Source organism: Neomonachus schauinslandi, chromosome 11 (genome assembly GCF_002201575.2).
Source record: "Neomonachus schauinslandi chromosome 11, ASM220157v2, whole genome shotgun sequence".
NCBI lineage: Eukaryota > Metazoa > Chordata > Mammalia > Carnivora > Phocidae > Neomonachus > Neomonachus schauinslandi.
Genome location: NC_058413.1, coordinates 65,513,190 through 65,534,811, shown reverse-complemented (window position 1 = coordinate 65,534,811; position 21,622 = coordinate 65,513,190). Strand labels below are relative to the sequence as shown.

The 21,622-nt window shown below is 38.6% G+C and overlaps 1 protein-coding gene across 10 annotated transcripts in view; it reads left to right on the top strand.

The window, feature by feature from the left end:
* The first annotated feature begins 2,944 nt into the window (after positions 1 to 2,944).
* Positions 2,945 to 21,622, top strand: part of PICALM (phosphatidylinositol binding clathrin assembly protein) — a 110,660-nt gene continuing 91,982 nt past the window's right edge. For 7 of the 10 annotated variants that reach the window (XM_021686445.2, XM_021686443.2, XM_021686444.2 and 4 more), the window contains exon 1: positions 2,971 to 3,162. In XM_021686445.2, the coding sequence (XP_021542120.1) occupies positions 3,033 to 3,162 (130 nt within the window). In that variant the 5' untranslated portion in view covers positions 2,971 to 3,032. Of the gene's footprint in view, positions 3,163 to 21,622 lie in introns of all 10 variants that reach the window. The other 3 variants (XM_044919600.1, XR_006540943.1, XM_021686446.2) reach the window with 2 other exon arrangements.

Sequence of the window (21,622 nt, the reverse complement as noted above, 5' to 3'; positions counted from 1 at the left end):
TTATCCTCTACAGTAGTGCATGGGGTGCTACTGAAGGGTTTTAATGCAAAGAAAAGATAAACACATTTTAGGTTCAGAAAGATCTGGATTGGAGAGTTGAGGTACGGGAGACAGAGAAATCAGCTAAGAAGTTATTAGAACAGTCTACATGGGGAAGAGATCATAAATCATAAAGGCTAGAACTAAGGCAATAGATGTGGTGTTAGAAAGAAAATGGGTTTGAGGGATATAACTAGATTAGGTGAGGTAAGAGAAATAAGAGAGAAGGAAGGCTAAGAATGAGTTACGGTTTTCTGACTTGGACTTCTGGGCAGGTGGTTAAGGCCATTCCTGGAATAAGGAACAAAGAAGAAGATCCACATGGATTAGGGATACGGAATGGGCCAGGACAAGATAATTCATTTTTGGCCATAGTGAGCTTGAAGCATCTGTGGGACAAGTAAAGATATTTCTTGAACAGACCAAGGAAGGTAGAACACACAGAAAACTTAAGTATATAGGACAGGGCAGGCCGGTCAGTAATTCCTATCCGTAGAATACGTCCCCATCATCTTCTAAATTTCTTCATATCTTTCAGTTCACCAATGTACATAAACCTCTATAATGATCACTGATTACTTATTTAGAAACTTGTAAAATGCATCCTTGAAAAAAGTACAGTGATATTATCCTATAATGTCATTCATAGTAGTGCAGAAAATACGAGTTTCCTGCTGTGTACTTAGGAATAACTTATACATTTTTCCTAAGGTTGAAATATTTAGCTATTGGCAGCTAAATGCCATGCTCATGTCGACTTACTTCAGCAGGAGGATTATTAGTGCAGACACTCAGGCCAGTTGGTAATTCACACAGTGGAACCCATAGAAGGGTAGCAAGGATGGCATACATGTCTTGATGATTGGGTAACTGTACTGCACAATGGACATGGGGCAGCAAACTGGGCACCAAACTGCAGATGGACTGCAGATGCACTGAAGGAAGTCATTAACGTTTTGTGAAATTTGGGACTGGCTTGACAAAGATGAAGCCTGCTGGTTTAAGACTGTATGTTCTTGGCAAACCATGGTGCTGCAGAATTTCACCAGCCATAGTGAAACAAGGTGGGGAAGAGAATGGGAGGAGACCACAAAATCTGTGATACGATACATAAAATGTTAACTATTAGCATTGCATCTTCTGAGAGTCACCAGATTGAAGCACGAATTTTGGATTTGGCTGACAGATGGTGTACACAGACTTTTGGAGTATGTTAGCATTTCATTTGAAACTAGCAAGATTACATAGGACTATCACGGTAATTTAACATTCACAGAGTTGTTTTTTTTTTAAGATTTTATTTATTTATTTGACAGAGAGAGACACAGTGAGAGAGGGAACACAGCAGGGGGAGTGGGAGAGGGAGAAGCAGGCTTCCCACCGAGCAGGGAGCCCCATGTGGGGCTCCATCCCAGGACCCTGGGATCATGACCTGAGCTGAAGGCAGACGCTTAACGACGGAGCCACCCAGACGCCCCAACATTCACAGAGATTTTAAAATTTATCCCTAAACCTGAGTTAAATGTGAGGCCCTAATTACATTTACAAAGGCTCTGTTAAAGATATGGATCTCATTGAACAGATTCACAGGATATAGTAATTCCTCTAAAATGTCTACAAGTCAGTGTCAGTGTCTCCTTTCCCTGAAAATCTGGTTAGCCAAGAGAAAAAGGGCCAAAGGGAAGAAAAACTAAACCCGGGAAGATGGCAGGTAGTGATGTCTCAATTCTTTGAATGGGACTTCTCCATTTACCAGCCTTCTCACTTCCTTCTATGGTCTGGACCTTTAATCACCTCGGCAGTCAGCCTTGTAGGGTCAAGCTAATCTCTGTTGACATCATCCTATACTTCCCTTTTCAAATTCCAGTGAAGTTATGTGTTTCCTGTCCTATTTGACACCCTAGGGAAGAATAGGGGCCGGTTAATACCTAAATTTAGTCCAGCAGCAACGTGTCTGAGTTTTCAGAGGAGAGATAAACGAAAACAGGCGACATTTCCAAGCCTTTCAAGAAAATGGGGAAAAAAAAAACCAGAACCCAACCCTTCTGGGGTAAGTAAGCAGGGATAGCTTCAACAGTTCCACAGTAGGGAGAGGCCTGCTGGCCAGGCTCAGAAAATGGGCCGACTTAAGCGTTTTCCTTTTCCTTAAAGTCAGGAGGACGGCTTGGCGGGATGGCCCTCAACACAATCTTGACTCAGCCACTAAAGTCCGGGAAGCCGGAGCCCTGACAGCCCCTTCCTCACGCCAAGCTGTAAAGGCGGCCGCACCTCCTCTTTGTCAAGCCGTTGGTTTCTACCACAGGCACGAAGAGACCCTTCGGCTGGGAAAGGGGAGACAGACGCCACTCCCTAGCCCGCCCCCGGCGCGCCGGACTCGCCGCCCTTCCCCCGCCCCACCTCCCCTCTGTGACCCCCGCGTCCCGCCTCGGGCGACCTGTTGGCAGGGAGCGTCACGTGACGCGGCCGGCCGCGCACTGCCCCGGGGCGGGCCTCCTGTTGCGCCCGCCGGGCGGGTTCCATCACGTAACGCGCGGGCGCCGCCCCGCTCTCCCCTCGCAGAGCGAGGGAGGGCGGGCGTCGAAGAGGAAAGGGAAGGGAAAAGGGGCGGGAGAAGGAGACGGAGGGGCGGTGCCTGAGTCACGTGACCCGAGACAGCCCGGAAAGCTCCGAGGAGGAGCCTGGCGCCGCCATTTTCCTGCAGCTGCCTGTCCCTCTTGCCCTGCCCGGCTCCAGCTGACTAGGGAAGGGGTGGGCTGAGCTGAGGCGGGGGCAGGGGAGTGCCCGATACCGTGCCTGACCCCGCGGGTGACACGAGCCTGTTCTTTCCGGGCTGGGTGGCAGCGCGCGGCCCTGAGCCCCGCCCCAGGCCGGCAGGCGGACAAGGAGCCGGTGGGGGTAGGGGGTGCGGTGGGGGGGGTGGGGGTCCTCCGGCGCTTGGGGGTCCCAGTCCCCGCTGGCTGCCGAGCGGGAGGGGTGGCGGAGGAGCCGCAGAGATGTCCGGACAGAGCTTGACGGACCGAATCACCGCCGCCCAGCACAGTGTCACCGGCTCCGCCGTATCCAAGACAGTATGCAAGGCCACGACCCACGAGATCATGGGGCCCAAGAAAAAGCACCTGGACTGTGAGTGAAGCCGATCGCGGCCCGTCCCCGCGACCCGCGTTCTTCTCCCCTTCTCTTTTCTTACCCCTTCAGCTGCCTCTTCCTTCCCTGCGTCTTCTCTGGCACGGCGGGTCCTGTGCTGCTCCGAGGTGTGTTCTTTTTGCTTCCATCATACCTGCCTTCATGGCTTCCGTTCCCTGTCTAAAAATCCCTCTTAAGCCACTCCCCCCATCCCCCCCCAGGTACCTAGGGGACCCTCGCTTTCCTGCCCGGTGCGCCACGAAACCCCATCACACCGGACCAACTTGCCTCTCCACCTAGCTTCTCACCTCCCAGCCGCCTCTGTCTGTTGCAGCCTTCTGCTCTTTCATCCCACCCGTCCCGTGCTGCCTAGTCGCCCCCTCCTGAGCGTTTCTCCGCTTGCTCCCGGTCTCACCGCCCCATTGTTTCCCCATTAGCCTTCGGGTTCCGTAAACGCCCGGTTCCGTGGACCTAGATCCCTATTGCTCCGCAGTCCTGAAGGCTGCCTCCCTTGAAGTGATTTCCAGTTCCTTTGCTCCACTAGCCTCTTCTGTCCATTCTCTTTTCGGGTTTCTCTTCCAGCTCCCCTCTTCCGTTTGGGTTATATTTCTTGGCCTCTGTAGCTTCAGTTAGGTTCCTTCGTCTCATTTTATGTCATATACATCACACTCAATATCCGACTCTTATCCCAGATTACTTTCTTTGTGGGAGTGTAGTAAAGGTATTCCGTTTGGTGTAGGGAACGCTTTGTGGGAAGTTGGGATTTTTAATTGCTTTTGGTGGAATTTAATCATTATGTTTTCATGCTTTTTAGAGAAGTTGTGAATGTCAGGGCCCCCCACCCCCCGGTGTTTCTTTTTCTAATGGGGATCTGGAAAAGGATTGGCTGAGAGTGGTATCATTTCCTGGAACTGTTAACCCTGGTAGTTTGAATTTAGAAGGTTGAGTATGAAGTGTAGATTATTGGAATAAAAAATGGATTAATATCAAACCTACAAATAACATACATCTCTTTAAAAATGCTAAAAAGGTGATTGATGATACTTTAGTTTGGACTCCTTTTTAATTTATGCTGGTTATCTCGGGGGACCAGCTTCTCTTATCCGGCATTGTATTACTCCATTCACTAACTTACATACAATTACCATAGCTAACTCCTCCCAACTTTTTCCAAACCTGGAAGCCACTTGTAATATCCTCATTTTTCTTTACCTGGAGGTACAAAGCTCAGTGGATTACTCAAGCTTTGACTCAGTGGAGTGACCTAAAACTTTTCAGGAAAAAAAAAACCAGGGAAATAGGCACAATAATTTCCTTTTTAAAATGGTAACTGGACACATTAGCCTGACTGACTTTTATTCTCATGAAAGTTACTTTGCTTTACTGTTTGAAGCAAGAGTGAGCATGTCCTGAAAGGGAATTCACTGACAGGAGTCCTGTTTTGATTTCTCATTTGGACTTCGGCTGTAAGGTCTGCACTTAAAAAAAAAGTACAAAATGTGAATTCTTCCAGGATACTTTGCTCATGAAGTGCTGTTAGAACAAGTTATTACTACAGACAAACGTATTATTCATTGTGACTTGTTCCTTCACTGTGGAAAAGTTAAAAAAAAAAAAAAATCATTACTGCTTGGTTCTCTTATGCACTGGTCATGCAGGCTGCTTTTAACTATCAGTCCTTGTCTGTTTAGAAAATGCAGAATATATTTAAATGGTGACACTTTTATACATGGAAAATTCTTTAAATTGAATTGTGAAGCCATACATGATTTTTTTATTATCTAATATTTGGAGTAGACAGTTTTACTGTTCACTGCCCTTCAAGTGAGTACTTGGCTTGCTGTAGCCAATCTTATGGTTTGACCTAACACTGTTAATTCTTGTTTTTTATTTTTCTTTTGGGTGAGGGGGGTAGGTGAAAAAACTACTTGTTACTGTAAGAACTATTTTCCTCACATTTATCAAAATGATAAATTAGAACAAAAATATGTATAGCTTTTTAAAGTCTTTATAAAGGTTTTTGCATTATTTCAAATGTAGCAGTAGTTCTTTTAACACATTGCCAAGAAGGGTAGAAAATAGGCTAGATATGGCTAGGAGGGTGGTCTTTGCTTGTGGTTTTAGTGCTAGCCTTTTTCTCTTGTAGTAACAGCTACTGCAGATGCCAAATGGGATTAGGTTTGGAGGGTAAACTCATATCTACCACTGCTGCTGTGTTTATAAGCTCCCACTTTAGAACTTGAATACTCCTGGTAATGTGTGATTTTTTTTTTTAAGTTGCCACTACTCTAGTTCTTTACAGTGAGGTTTTAAAATACTCTTTTCCTTATATTGTTTTAAATGCCCTTGTAACAAGTTTTCAGTAATGACGTAAATTAAATAAAGTCTGGCCAATCAGTGGTTTTTCTAAACACCTTCCTCCCCCACACACTTTAACATGCTTCCAGAAAATTAAAAAGGCTTTCACAGACAGTTCTGTGTCTTGACATCGTGAACTTCAGGCTTTAGTGTAGAGATGATTTTTCCTCTTTTAGGAATTTTTCTTTCTAGTGAGGGCTTGGTTCTGTTGCACCTTTTAATATCTTGAATGACTGTTGCCTAGTTAGTTGAACTTAGTGAAAGCAATTTCATTTTTTAAATGTTAGTCTATAATAAAAATATGTCTAGGACTGTTTTTTTTTCCTATGGCACTGTGGAGGTTGTTTCTGTGTACTTCACCAAGGTGTTTCCATATTAGGAAGTGATTATTATAATCTACAAATCGTGGCTTAATTCATACTACATTATATACTTTAAGAAAGATCTTTTGCTTTACTTCTGGGTGTCTGTAGATAATAGTGTTAACTAGGGTCCCTAGTGTGAAGAGTTGTCCAACTTGAAACGTGAAAATAAACACGATTTGCATTTAGTTTCAGGCCTCTAGTGGTCATAATCAAGGTAGAAGAATAGCAACCCTTAAATTGGAAGGACTTGAATTTGCCAGGCACTTATTAACCGTTATCTAATATACTCCTCTCATGGCTATGGGAGAGGCAAGCCATATGCTTAGGAAGTAGTTTCTAATTCCATTTAAAGAGGATATAGAATGCTTCAAACATCCGTAATTATTAAAGTATAAACAAAACACAATTTTTATTTTTTATTTATTTTTTAAGAGAGAGGTGGAGGAGGGGCAGAGGGTGAGGAAGAGAGAATCTTAAGCAAGCTCCACAGCCAGCACAGAGCCCAACAAGGGGCTTGATCCCACGACCCTGATACCGTGACCTGAGCAGAAATCAGGAGTCTGGGCGCTTAACTGACTGAGTCACCAGGTGCCCCAAAACACAGTTTTTTAAATTTATAAATTCTTAATTTAAAAACCATTCTTATCTGACTTCCTAACCTTTCGTCTTATTTTGTTTTGTTTTTTAAAGATTTTATTTATTTGAGAGAGAGAGAATGAGAGACAGAGAGCATGAGAGGGAGGAGGGTCAGAGGGAGAAGCAGACTCCCCGCCGAGCAGGGAGCCCGATGCGGGACTCGATCCTGGGACTCCAGGATCATGACCTGAGCCAAAGGCAGTCGCCTAACCAACTGAGCCACCCAGGCACCCCTTATTTTGTTTTTTGATATGAATACTTAATTTTCTTTTTTCTACATTTGTTTAATTTACTGTCCTTGGGCATTTACATTGTAGCATGTTGCACTGAAATACAGTATTTATGTTAATGGTAATAATGGCTTCACTTTTTTATCCGTATTTTTTCTCACTTAATTTCCAGGGATACTTATTCCATCTACTGCCTTAGATCTTGACAACAAATAAAGATCTTGTTCTTACTAAGCACCCATTATAAGTGTATCTCTGTTGTAGATACAGTGTGGGATTTGTATGTTGTGTGCTGGATCTATACCCTGCCTAAAATTGTGGAAACAGTTTTTTTAAAAGTAAGAATTTGTGAATGTATTGAGTATGTAGAAGGTGGAATTTGTATTTGGATTAGTGCTTTGTATAACCATTGAAAATGTAAAATATCAAAAAGTGCCTGAAATAATTACCTTTTTAATCAAATATATTGGTTTGTGACTTCCATTGGGTGCTTAGTTCGCATATTGTTGAGAAGGTATCTGGTAACTGGGATCTGATTTGCAAGAAGATGCCTGTGAGGAAGATACTAAGCGGGAAATCTGCCCCAAGATGTGTCTTGTTGAAATAAAGTAACTGAGGCTTTCCAAATGGATCTTGTTTTAAAGAGGCAGTTGTTTGTGGTTAATGTATGGACTTACTATTCTTCTTAGTATTAATCATATGATTTATATTTTCCCTTTTCATTATTTAACCTATTCTGTACCTTACTATTTAGTCTTTAATAGTTCTGAAATACAGAAAGTGGTAATGGAGTCAAATATGTCAAATGCCTGAGGTATGTAGTAGAACTACACAAATGTAATTTTTTTCCTCCTTGGTATATATAGTTATGTTTCTGAATTGTATGTATTTTAAAAGAGAAACTCAGAAGAGAACTTGATATATAACCATTTTGGTAGCTGCCTTATTCATAATTAGCAAATTAATTCTAAAATACCTTTAAAAAGTACTTAGGCTTCACTAGTGGACTTGTTATTTTTAAAAACTCTTAATATTAGACTCTAGGCATCTATTTTTTATCCTTACAGCAAGGCTTTTTATTTATGTTTACTGTATATTTTATATATCTGGATAATTTTTAAAGGTGTTTTCGAATTTAGAGTGGCAGATGAGAAGTAACACTTCATAAGAGGTGACTAGGCTTTTGTTTTCCCCATTTGATCTGTGAAACACTTGTATGAAATATTTAATTAGATGTTTTAAAAGTACATTAATAGTTAAAAAGTAATCTATTTTAATTAATTACCAGAATTGCATTATTTTAAATAAAATTGTTTATTTTGACCCTGATTATCATTTAGAATATTTGATGTAAAAGTTTACCATGATGGATAGAAGAGTGCTTCTCTTCCATTTTTTTTTATTTCCAAAATGCTTAGTTTCATGATTTCCCCTTTAAAATCAAAGATGTAAGAAAAATAAATTTAAAGGCTTCTTGGCAAGAGGTTAGAGCCCTACCAAGAAGAAATAGGGTTAGATTTTCAAAGTACAGCCTTCGTATTTGCTCTTCCTGTTCTTTTGGTGGCTGAAGTGGCATTTCCGTTACTTTGTGTTCTGTCTCAGTGTGTTCCCCGTTAAACTGCTTTATACATTTCTCTAGAGAATTGAAATTCTTGTGTATATGGTCCTTTTAATGGAGAAACATTTCCGGGTAGTCAGATTTTACTAATGATGTTCCTTTAGAAGAGAATTCTGATGAACCTAAACTTTTGTATTAATATGTTCAGAGTTGTAATTTGCCAGGTTACCGGAATACAGTATTAAGGATTTTTCAAGTTATACTAGAATGTAGTGGCAGTACAGCAACGCATGTTCTTTGTATTTATGCATTGATTTTATGTTTATTTAACTAATATTTATTTGTGTTTACTTTGTGCTGGGCACCCACTGTACTAAACACTTTACTTTTATTCACTTTATTCCTTTCAACAACTTTGTGAGCAAGGTTTTATTATTCTCACTATTTTACTGAAGAACAAGCTAAGGCACTGAGAAGTTCAGTAATTTGCTCAAGGTCATAACCAGAAAGAGGAGAACTGGGATTTGAACTCAGGTAGTCTAGCATCAGGTTTGTGTTTTCATCTCATTGTGACGTTTTATGTAATGCTTTTCTGTTCCAGGGAATGAATAAACCATATATATTTATTCATGGCAGTGGTTCTTAAAAGTGTGTGGTCTTGGCACTTCTGGGAGTTCCTAAGACGCTTTCAGCTTATTTTTGAGGTCAAAACTGTATTCATATAACTAAGACATTATTTGCCTTTTTCATTTTTGTTCTTTCACGAGTGTTCAGTAGAGTTTTTCAGGGGCTTTGTGATGATGTATGATATTGCAACAAGATTGAATGTAATACCAGATATGATAAGCCAACAGTTTTCTATTAAGCCAGATAGTAAAAAGTTTTGCAAAAAGGTAAAACAATACCACTGTTCTAAATTTTACTTTTGGAAAATATAGTTACTTTTCATGAAAAATGTTAGGATGGAATGAGATTTATTATTTTAAAAAGAATTAATAGATGATTTTTAAATTCTCAATTTTAATTCCTAACACAGTAAATACCGATTGAGAAAACCCACATAAGCAAAATCTTATCAGGGTCCTCAATTTTTAAGATTGGAAAGGTTCTGAGACTAGAAAATGTAACCCTAAGGAGGGAGTGTATATTAGAGAGGAGAAAAGGATACTCAGGAAGTAGATTTAAGAGGTCCTTTAAACTCTGAGTAATTTGGTAAGTAATAGTGACCCAGCCTTTGGAGGACTTAGAGCAAAAGATGTGGCATAATCCTTTATGTCACACTGTTAAGTAGATTGGAAGGAAGTGCAGTGTGACTTGGAAAGGAGACTGCTGGGAGCAAAAAGACTTTTAACAGTAATACCTAATTCTTTTCCTGAAAGGCCTTAATAAAGTTCGTTATTAATTGGGACTCCTGACCCATTTTTCCTCACCTTTTTTTTTTTTTTAAACATCTTAGCTATTCCTTTTCAGCCAAGCACTTTAGTTACCAGTTGTGAAAATAAGTTCTTGACCCCCAGACTATTACCAGTTGCACATACCATTCTTTGGACACAAAATAGCTTCTTCTCTGTCAAAACAGATACCTCCCTTCTTTTAAATGTTGTAAAAACTAACTTGCTTTCCTTAACACTCACAGTTAAAGTAACCTCTTTTCCTAAAGACATTACTGAATAACTCCCCCTGATCCTGTCATTCCAACCTTATTATCACCATTTAAAGTTTATAATTTTATTTAAACTATAGTTAGTATCATGCTTTTATATGTTTTGGGTTCACCCATGTTTTCTCTGTAGAATAGGAACTGTACTTTTCTGTACTGTTGTATACTCTTCTCGAAGTACCTAATCAGTGACCCTGTGGGTGCTCAGTAAATATTGGATGATTACACATCTCCCTTCACAGCTCAGGCTATTCCACGAACCATTTTGGGACACAGTATAGAGATCTATTCCAGTAAACATTGAATAATATTTTTATGGTGATTTTCTTAGTTGCAGTGAGTGGTAATTACTTGGTTTCAAAATTAAATGTAGGGGCGCCTGGGTGGCTCAGTTGTTAAGCATCTGCCTTCGGCTCAGGTCATGATCCCAAGGTCCTGGGATGTAGTCCCGCATGGGGTTCCCTGCTTGGCAGGAAGCCTGCTTCTCCCTCTCCTCCCCCTGCTTGTGTTCCCTCTCTCGCTGTGCCTCTCTCTGTCGAATAAATAAAACCTTTTTTTAAAAAAAATTAAATGTAAAAGTTAATCAGTAACATTGATAAAAAATGTAAAAAATTGCTATGTGTTTCATGGAACCCAGGAGGCACTAAGAGGGTTAGTTTTCTTGAAACAGTAGGTGATATTTTAAAAATATTGTCCCAGAAAAAAAAAATGGAGGTTGCATTTGTTCAGTTTGAAAACTGTATTGAGGCATGTTTTTGAGGATATGTTCTTGAAAGTAGAAGTTAATTTAAAGAATTAAACAGGGGACCAGAAATAGATTTGAAATGTTTATCAGAGTTGCTTCCTCATACAACTCCAGAAGGTGGTGATCACATTGTAGTATATGTGCAGGGGGCCTCCAGAGTACTAACTGTATGGCAGACTCATTTTAGATGTAAGGAAGGATAAAGTATACCTAATAATTTCAAAATGCAAAAGGAAAGAAATGATTGTTTTAGAATGAATCTTTATGAGATATGAGGCAACCGTTGGAGAGGAGTAGTGATGGTTGTGATAGTAGGACCACTAAATCTTGGCCATAAGTTGATTCTAGGGGCAAGTGGGGATTGCTGAAAGTTTTCTCTGAACACTTGGAATTCTAGCAGTAATTTCCAAAATGGTGCTGATATTTGTAGTCATAAACTTAATACTTGAAAGCATCCTAGGGGCTCTAATTTTATTCAAGGGACACTTCTTCCAAGTCGTGGTTGAAGCAGCTAGCACTGCTTTCCAAATTTCTTCTCTCACTAAAGATTATAGGCATACCACTGTACAAGTGACTTCATATTTCTACTTAATGTACATGTTTCTACTGGTTATAGATCTCTTCATTTGATAAGCACTGAACAAGCGTTGTGGTATGTGTATGTGATGTTAAAAATTTTATGTGTTGTAATAGAGTCAGTTATCTTGTGGATGCATAAATACGGATGCACTATATTTTAAATACATCTAATATGTGAAAATTTTACTGTAATTCAAGTATATGCCAAAAATTTAGTAGCAGGATGGTATTCACATCATTCACGCAGGGTTGGCAAACCCCTCTTTTTTAAGAAAAAGATTTTATTTATTGATTTATTAGAGAGCAGGCACAGTGGGCGTGCACATGGACAGGGAGAGGAGCAGAAGGGGAGGGAGAAGGAGGGGAAAGAATCTCAAACAGACTCCAGGCATCCCACAACCCTGAGATCATGACCTGAGCTGAAACTGAAGAGTCAGATGCCTAATCCACTGAGCCACCCAGGTGCCCCAGCAGACCTTTTTGATGTCCTGGAAACAGTTTGCAGAAATCTGATTCATGTAGGATACTGAATAATTTGAAATATTGTTTAATCCAAATCTAATGTGAGAAAGGGGGTTATGAGGCAAAGTGATTTTTTTTTTGCAATTTTTACATTGAGAGGTAATTCTTCAACATAAAATTCATTTTAAAGTATACAAATCAGTGGTTTTTAGTATATTCACAGTGTTGTGTGCAGCCATCACCACTATCTAATTCCAGAACATTTTCCATTGCCCTCAAAAGAAATCACATTATCTGTTAGCAATAACTTCCATTTTTTTTCCCCTACCCTCATTCTCTGGCAACCATTAATCTATTTTCTGTCTATGGATTTTCCTCTTTTGGACATTTCATGTTAATGGAATCATGCATATGTGGCCTTTTATGTCTGACATCTTTCCCTTAGCTTGATGTTTTCAAGGTTTATTTATGTTGTAGCATGTAACAGTACTTCATTCTTTTTCATAACCTAATAATATTCCCTTGTGTGGATATGCCACATTCTATTTATCCATTCATCCATTGATGGACCGTTGGGTTGGTTACCACTTGAAACCCATTAAGAATAATACTGCTATGGGGCGCCTGGGTGGCTCAGTTGGTTAAGCGACTGCCTTCGGCTCATGTCATGATCCTGGAGTCCCTGGATCGAGTCCCACATCGGGCTCCCTGCTCGGCAGGGAGTCTGCTTCTCCCTCTGACCCTCCCCCCTCTCATGTGCTCTCTCTCATTCTCTCTCTCTCAAATAAATAAATAAAATCTTAAAAAAAAAAAAAAGAATAATACTGCTATGAACATTTCCTGTATGAGTGTTTGTGTGAACATGTGTTTTTAGTTCTCTTGAGAATTGCTGGGTCATACAGTTAATTATATTAAACTTTTTGAGAAATGACCAGACTTTTTTCCACAGCCACTGCACCATTTTACATTCCCAACAGCAATGTATAAAAGTTTCAGTTTTTTTACATTTTGCCAGCCCTTGTTATTTTCAGGTTTTTAAAAATTAAAAAAAAATTTATATTGTACCCATTCTATAAATGGGTATTAAGTGATAATCATGTGATTTTGGTTTGCATTTCTCTAAGGACTAATGATGTTGAGCATCTTTTTATGTGCTTCTTGACCTTTGTATGTCTTTGAAAAAATGTCTCTTCAGATCGTTTGCTCATTTTTAAATTTGGTTCTTTATATATTTGAATACTAGAAGAGTTCTTTACATTTTTCAGATGCTTGATCTTCATATGATTTGCAAATCCTTTTATCCCATCCTGTGGTTTATCTTTCCACTGTTTTTGATATTGCCCTTTGATGCACAAACATTTTTAAATTTGAACTTGCAATTTTTGTTTTTTTCTTTGATTGTGCTTTTGGTGTAATAGCTAAGAAACCTTTGGCTAATCTAAAATTATTCAGATTTATACCTAAACTACTCTTACAGAGTTTTATAGTTTTTAGCTCTTATGTTTAGGTTTGATCAATTTTGAGTTAATTTTTGTATATGGTGTGAGGAGGCAGGGTATGGTATTAAGAAAAATTAAGGATATTTTTTCCCCTTCTTTTGAAGTTGTCACAGGGTGCAACTCTACTATGCCCCTGTGTAATATGGATATAGAGATCAGTGAGGGAGGAAAAAAAGATTTCCTTGTTGGTACTGAGTTATATAATTCATTGATAAATGGAAATATTTGAGTCATACATTCTTTCAGCTGGATGGACCACTTAATCTAATCCAGCACACATTTTTTTTTTTTTTTTTAAGGTTCTCAATATAGTGTTTTAAGTATGTGGAGAGATAATACTTAGTTGTGTGAGTATCAATAAGCAGTTACTTTTGTCTACACAAAATAGTGTGTGTGTTTCCATAGTATCTTGTACTTCCTTGTAAACACTATGTTGTTTTAATTTATAGCTTCTATAGTTATAATTTTTTTCATAAAAATTGCGTGTCCGTGTCTTCTTTACTGTGCTACAAACAGCATATAGCAAGTATGCAATAAAAAGATGCTGAATGAATAAAGGGGGAATGAAATTTTCATGGGGGGGAGGTTTCTAATGTGTTTTCAAACAATGTTTTAGGGTTTTTTAAATAAAGGAGGAGGATGATTGCTGTAGAAGTAATAGTCTTTGCTATGAGTAGTGGTTGTTTAAACTTCTTATCTTTCCATGATCAAGTAAATTCTTTATTGGTTGAAGATGTGAGGAATTACGGAAGTTGGGAAATAAACTTCCAGAGTTAGATTATGTAAAATTAGAGCAGTTTAACACAGTAAAATATTACTCATTGCAGGACCTACCTATAATTGGTATATTTAACTTCAAATAGATAAGTTCAAATTAATCAAATCTTGGGTTTTCTTCTTTCCTTTTCTTTCTTTCCATTACTATTATTATTTGCTTATGTGTGATTGTTAAAAGTGAATTCCAGGGCAGTCCTTGATTTTAAACTTTGTGTTATATGTGATAGTCCACGTCTGATAGCAGAATGCCATAAGGCCTTGTTTGCTAAGCGTTGTGTGCTTTGTTTTATAAAACATTAGCAAAACATTTAAAGTGCAAATAAAGATACCAGAAATGAAGTATATGACTTTAATAAGCTATGCTGAATGAGCCAAGCAATGACCTTAATTGATTTTTTCCTACTCCCCCCTTCAACTATGCCCTTTCTTTCCTGGTTTTAGGATTCTGTGGTGAACTGTCTTTGAAAATCCAAATTAATTTTCTTTTGAAAGTGAAATGTAGGTAAATCTTAATTCATTTGTGAACCTAACGACCTAAGAGTTAATTATTTTGTGTGACTTTTTTTTCTTGGAGAAGGTCTTAGTAGAAAAAGAATTGTAAGAGCAAATATGTATTTTTTAAATTTTGTGTTACTTTATTAAAATTCTCAAGGAGCTATGAAAATCTTTTGCTTGCTCTATGAGTAAGAATATGGGGCAAAAGTTTTGTTTGGGCCAAAAGATGGAGTTCTGTTTAACGTTGAGCAGTACCAACAAAAATTCTAGTCAGAAGCAGTTAGTGGGGTGCTGAGAGAAAGTGATCAAGATCGAGAAAAGAATGTAAAGATGAATGACACTTGATTCTTACCTTAAAAGGAACTTGAGATCTAATAGTGAAAATGTGTAAACAAATAATTGTAATACATCAAGATAAATGTATAATACTTTTTACATAACATATCAGAGTAGGGGCTGGATTAAGTAATTTTGAAGGTTAGTCACAGCTTCATAGAGGAGCTAACAGGTATTTTAAGGATGAATAGTTATTTGCCAGATGGGACAAAGGAGTTTCTTTTCAATAGGTTAGCACATGCAGTGACATAGAGGCAAGAAAGAGCATTATGATATGTTTGGGGGAAACTTTCAGTAGTTCTGTATTGTGGAATGCAAAGTGTTAATACAAGAGGGAAATGAGGCTGGAGAGGGAAACATTAAAGATCTTACAGGGGCAGAAGTTATCTTGATAGATCTTTAGCCCTCCTCCCCAAATCCTCATTTTAGAGTCCCTTTTCCTCCTGCTTATTAGCTGCTTTCCCTAGCTTTAGATGTCAGTGCTGTGGAACTGGGGAAGTGTTCTTTCCTTTTTCTAGGTAATTTGTGGTAGGGTTATTGAAAGGGATAGGAAGAAAGAAATGCACAGTCCTGTTGACCACTTGTGCAAGGGTTTAAATGAGCTTGGCATGTGAAATTGGACTTCTGAATATTGTTATACATGGTGTTTGGGTTGCTAAATAAAATCAGCTACACTTATCTCATGGCTTTTGTGGGTTTGTCTGGAAATTGAGTTTTTTTGAGTTCCAAATTTATGAATGAACTTAAACAGAAAATGCGATGATGGTCATTAGGAATACAAAAGATTTGATAAAACAGTTAAAGTTAGTAAGATTCTTGGGGGCATGTTTGATTTATGTGATTTAACTACTGATACCTGTTTATCTGCACATGATACATTAATTATTAGTCATTCATAGGGTTTTTTTTTTTTAAGATTTATTTATTAGAGAGAGAGAGAGTGAGCGCACACGGGGAGAGGGAGAGAGAGAAGCAGAACCTCCCCGCTGAGCAGGGGAGCCTGATGAGGGGTGCCATCCCAGGACCCTGAGATCATGACCTGAGCCAAAGGCAGACGCTTAACCACCTGAGCCACCCAGGCGGCCCCGTCATTCATTGATTTTTAAAGCTGGATTTCTACCAAATAAGAGTTTATTAGTCTTGTGGAAATTAATGTACTCATTAGCAATTGCGTATTGAGTGTCTACTGTGTATCTGAGTTACTGTGTTGAGATTATTGAGAAATCCAAAAATGACATTTCTGATCATGTCCTCAGTCTAGTAGAGAAGATCATGTATACAGATAGTTGTATTATCAGGCAGTGTGAGATAAAGTTCATATCAAATGACATTGAAAATCACAGGAGAGAAAGATACTGCTTTTGATGCAGGGGAGAACTGGACCTTAAATGATACATAGTCAGGAGCAGTAGGACATTGGAAGTGGAGGAAACAGCTCCACATTTGCAGGTAGGAGGGCTAGAAGTGTGTTTGGGAACAAAGGAGTCTAATTAATTGTAGAGGGTGAATGGGGTCCTTTGGGGCTTCAAGGGGGATAGGTTTGGGAGTAAGGAGAAGTACAGTGGGAGCAGTTGAAGCTAGATTGTGGATGGGGTATGGATTTTAATCATAAACTTTAGATATATCTCACCTCCATGTAGCTTTTGACTCCTGTGGGTAAAGTTGGACCATAGCACTGATTTTCAAAATTATACTATATCTTTATTTTCTGTCTCTAGTGTTAAAATATGGAAGACAAGGAGTTTTGCTGATCTTGAAGGTGAAAATGAGATTTTGCTGCTTCATGCTTTTTATATTAGCTTTATTATTATAGACTGCATTAATAGTGGCAATATCTGAGGTTCTTGGAATTTCTGAGTCCATAGATTATGCAGGAATTATTGAAAAAGTCTTCTAAACAGAAATGATATATACCTAATTTTGATTTGGACATAGAGATTTTATGAAAGTTTAAGGAGACTTTTCAGGCTTCGGTGTTCTACAAAATCTGATCAGATCAGTTTAATTAGGACATAACCTGCATTATAGGGATAAGAGCTAATAAGATTTATTTTTTATTTTTTTAAGATTTATTTATTTATTTATTAGAGAGAGAGAGAGCATGAGAGAGGGGAAGGGCAGAGGGAGAAGCAGACTCCCCGCTGAGCAAGGAGCCCGATGTGGGACTCGATCCTGGGACTCCAGGATCATGACCTGAGCCAAAGGCAGTCGCTTAACCAACTGAGCCACCCAGGCGCCCCAAGAGCTAATAAGATTTAAAGAACCCTTTCTGTCTTGAACTATAACATAATCCTTCTAAAACCTATTGAATATATAGCTTATTTAAGCTGTATTGTACAAATACATAAATTGAGATTGCTAGTAAAAGGATATAGAGACTAAATTTTACCATTAAAATGCAATGAAGAACCTGAAGTAGAAGTCAGGCAGTTTTGTAGGGAATGGGATATTGTTGGGAGAAAGTCTTTCTTTCAGAAGTATAATTTCATAAATATGTAAAATTACAGTTGGAAACAGCAACTTCCTGTACTTCTTAGAGCAAATTATTAATATGCTTCAAGGGGAATAATCCCTGAACTGATATATGGGAGGCTGCTCCAGCTACATTTGACCTTAGGAACATCCCTTACTCACTTAAATTGCTTATTTTCTAAATTGCCTCCCTGCTCTGCTGTTCTGTGATGTTATATATTTGGGTTCTTGGCTTAGTACTTTGGAAACTAAGATTATGGAGAGTTTCTATATGAGCTTTTGCTTCATTTTCCATTGGAGTGCCCACCTACCACTGTATTATCATTACTTGAAAAACAATTTGAACTTGCATATCTTACTGTCATTAGGAATGAGGGGCTCATTGTTTTATGTGGCTTTGTTTTAGGAGGAAATTGCCAAAAAAAATGTGCCAGGATTATAAATTGATACCTGAAAAAGGGTGAGGATGGTAGTCACTTAACTAATGCCATAGACTGAATGATCTACACTGGCTAATGTCTTTTTTTTTTTTTTAATTTTATTTTATTATGTTATGCTAATCACCATACATTACATCATTAGTTTTTGATGTAGTGTTCCATGATTCATTGTTTGCGTATGACACCCAGTGCTCCATTCAATACGTGCCCTCTCTAATACCCATCACCAGGCTAATCCATCCCCCCCACACCCCTCCCCTCTAGAACCCTCAGTTTGTTTCTCAGAGTCCATAGTCTCTCATGGTTCATCTCCCCCTCTGATTTCCCCCCCTTCATTTTTCCCTTCCTACTATCTTTTTTTAACATGTAATGTATTATTTGTTTCAGAGGTACAGGTCTGTGATTCATTAGTCTTACACAATTCACAGCACACCATAGCACATACCCTCCCCAATGTCTATCACCCAGCCACCCCATCCCTCCCACCCCTACCACTCCAGCAACCCTCAGTTTCCTGAGATTAAGAATTTCTCATATCAGTGAGGTCATATGATACATGTCTTTCTCTGTTTGACTTAGTTCGCTCAGCATAATACCCTCCAGTTCCATCCACATCGTTGCAAATGGCAAGATCTCATTCCTTTTTTTTTTTTTTTTTTTTAATGGCTGCATAATATTCCATTGTATATATATACCACATCTTCTTTTTTTTTTTTTTTTAAGATTTTATTTATTTATCTGAGAGAGAGCATGAGAGGGGGGAGGGTCAGAGGGAGAAGCAGACTCCCTGCTGAGCAGGGAGCCCGATGTGGGACTCGATCCTGGGACTCCAGAATCATGACCTGAGCCGAAGGCAGTTGCTTAACCAACTGAGCCACCCAAGCGCCCCTATACCACGTCTTTTTTATCCATTCATCTGTTCTTGGCTGTCTTTTTTTTTTTTTTAATATTTATTTATTTGTCATAGGGGGAGAGAGAGCACAAGCAGGGGGAGCAGCAGGCAGAGGGAGAAGCAGGCTTCCTGCTAAGCAGGGAGCCCGATGTGGGACTCTTTCCTAGAAACCTGGGGTCATGACCTGAGCTGAAGGCAGACGCTTAACCCAGGCGTCCCATGGCTAATTAGTCTTGATGGCAGTTGGTCATAATGGGAGATCAGTTGTGGGTATATAATGGAGCATCACTGATCTCTCACCATATGCACATATGTATAGTAACATCATCTTAAAGTTATTTGGTTATGTGATGAATTTGTGAATTATTTCTCAAACCTTATTTTTATCCCTTAACTTCAGAGAACCATAGAAATCTAAGCATTATTGTTTCAAAGATTCTTAATTTATATGTTTGTTGGAAGGACTTTGTTTCTGAAGTGTATGTATACTGTATATATATTGTACATGGGGGTTGAATAGATCTACTTATTAAAACTAGAACTCTAGAATAGACTAAGGTTGCATCAGTTCTTCTGATTAGCTGCTTACTCATGTTTGGTCTCAACCTTTTTACTCACAGTACTTGTACATGTAGCTAGTTTTGAGTTGACTTTCAAATACTTGTCAAATACAGTGTGAGCTGTCTTTCTCTTTGGCTTTTTACCTTTTGTGTCTTGAAATTAAATAAGCTTATTGGTGTAGTTTAGAATAATCTTTAGTTGTATTCAATTCATAATTATATGTAGGACACTTGTTTTAATAGTTGCTTGTACCTTTTCTAACTGCTAAGTTTGTCTGCAGATAGCATCTTTGGAAAGAGGGGTGCAATTTTGGAAAGGTATAGCATTTACCTTAGGTGAGTAACAAACAAAACTGATTTCACTAATTATGGCTATTAGCTTTATTTCAGGTGATCTGTCATGGGGGGAATTGGTCTAGTTTTGATTTTATAAGGCCAGTGTGAATATTTGTTGGTAAATACAAAATTGAGTCTGTTGCTCTGCAATTAAGTTGTTTTTAAAAACTGCATATTCAAGAGGGTTTTAGGATAGTTGCATTTGATCTTTTGGTATGGAACAGGAGAGATCTGGTTTGTTCTTTATATGATCACTTTTTCAGATCTGGAAGATGTAACCACATTATCCTTGTACCCATTTATACTTTGGAAGTAAAACTAGTTGTTTAATGACTGAGAAATTAACATTTAGCTGGCAGTATTTGCTCCTGTATTTTTCTTTTCTCAGCATTAGCTTTTGTAACTTTTTTTGACAAACTATTTTGTATTAGTTATTAGGTTTAGAATTTGTGTTAGGTATTAATTCAGTATAAAATTTTAGACTTGGTACAGTATAAACATTCATTTATTTTTGCTCTTCATATTCTTGCAAAATATGTTTTGAATTGGTGACTTAGAGTGCACCAAGGCATTATTTGCAGATTTTTCACACATCCCGGAAACATCCCACAACACACCTGAGTGGCAGTAAAGAACACACTCACAGGTACTGAATTAAGAATTAGTTATAGAGTTGCAACTGACAGCTAAGTTAAGAGCTATTTATAGAGCCGCTCAGGAGGCTGAGACATTCCCTGACTAACTGTGGAAGGTGCTGTGCAGGGTGAAAACCGTTTATCGCAAGATGGAAAACTTTTAAGCTGCTTCCTAACTTTGGGCTTGTAGACTTAACCTAGGAGTGCTTTTTTCTTTGGGTTTCTTCATCAGAGTTGTGTTTTTCTAACTTGGTGACCAACCTGTAGCTTTTTTTTTTTTTTTTTAAAGATTTTATTTATTTATTTGACAGAGAGACACAGTGAGAGATGGAACACAAGCAGGGGGAGTGGGAGAGGGAGAAGCAGGCTTCCTGCGGAGCAGGGAGCCCCCTGCGGGGCTCGATCCCAGGACCCTGGGATCATGACCTGAGCCGAAGGCAGATGCTTAATGACTGAGCCACCCAGGCGCCCCCCCAACCTATAGCTTTTGAGGCCTTTTTTTTTATTATTTTTAAAGAATTGGAAATGATTACGTCTCTGGGTCAGGTGACTGAAAAACTGCTTTATGTGTTCCTTTAATGGTAAATCATAAAAGCCTTCCTCACCTGAAATCTGGTGTATTGACTTTGTTTTGTAACATTTTATTGGCTTTTTAAAGCTTGTGTGTAAATTAAAGCTTACACTTTCTGAGGCACTTGAAGATGGAGATGTCCAAAACTCTTGAAACGTGTTCCTTGTGAACTTGTTTTGAATGATATGCCTTCCTTATGCCTTGTCAACTTCAGCTGATTGTAGCCAGAGTGGAGATGATGCCAAGGAGCAGAAAATATTATGCCAAACAAGAAGTGGTTATCCCCTGTACTAGGAATTAGATTTGTGAGAGATAAGAAGAGAGATGCATGAATTTTAGAATAGAGAGGGCGATGACAAGACTCAGACTACTTGGAATGAAGAGAGAGAATTGAGAGAAAATATTTGTGTATCTTTATCCCTCTGGTGGAAAGGTGAGTGTTTTAAAGAATCTCGTTTCAGCACAGCCATTGTATTGTGTTACGTTAGGCAAGTATTTAAATCTTTACAAGGGAGATAACAGAGCATCCCTTGCTTTGTCTGTCACAAGGCTATTGTAATAATCAGAAGACTAAGGATATGAAAGAACTTTGTAAAGTACAAAGAGATCTGCATGTATAAAGATTTTGCCACATAGTCATCTAACCATAGTTACACTTCCCAGTTGAAGAAATTGAGTTTTACAAACTTTCTAAAGATGGTAGTACAGAAGTCATTGAGTTTGAGGTGGTTTCATAATACTGTATTGGAAAAGTGATGAGGGAAAACTCATCAATAAAATAAGTAAAACTAACAAGATCAAATATTTGTAATACTGTCTTAAAGTTTATAAAATATTCTTAAGTATGTTCCTGT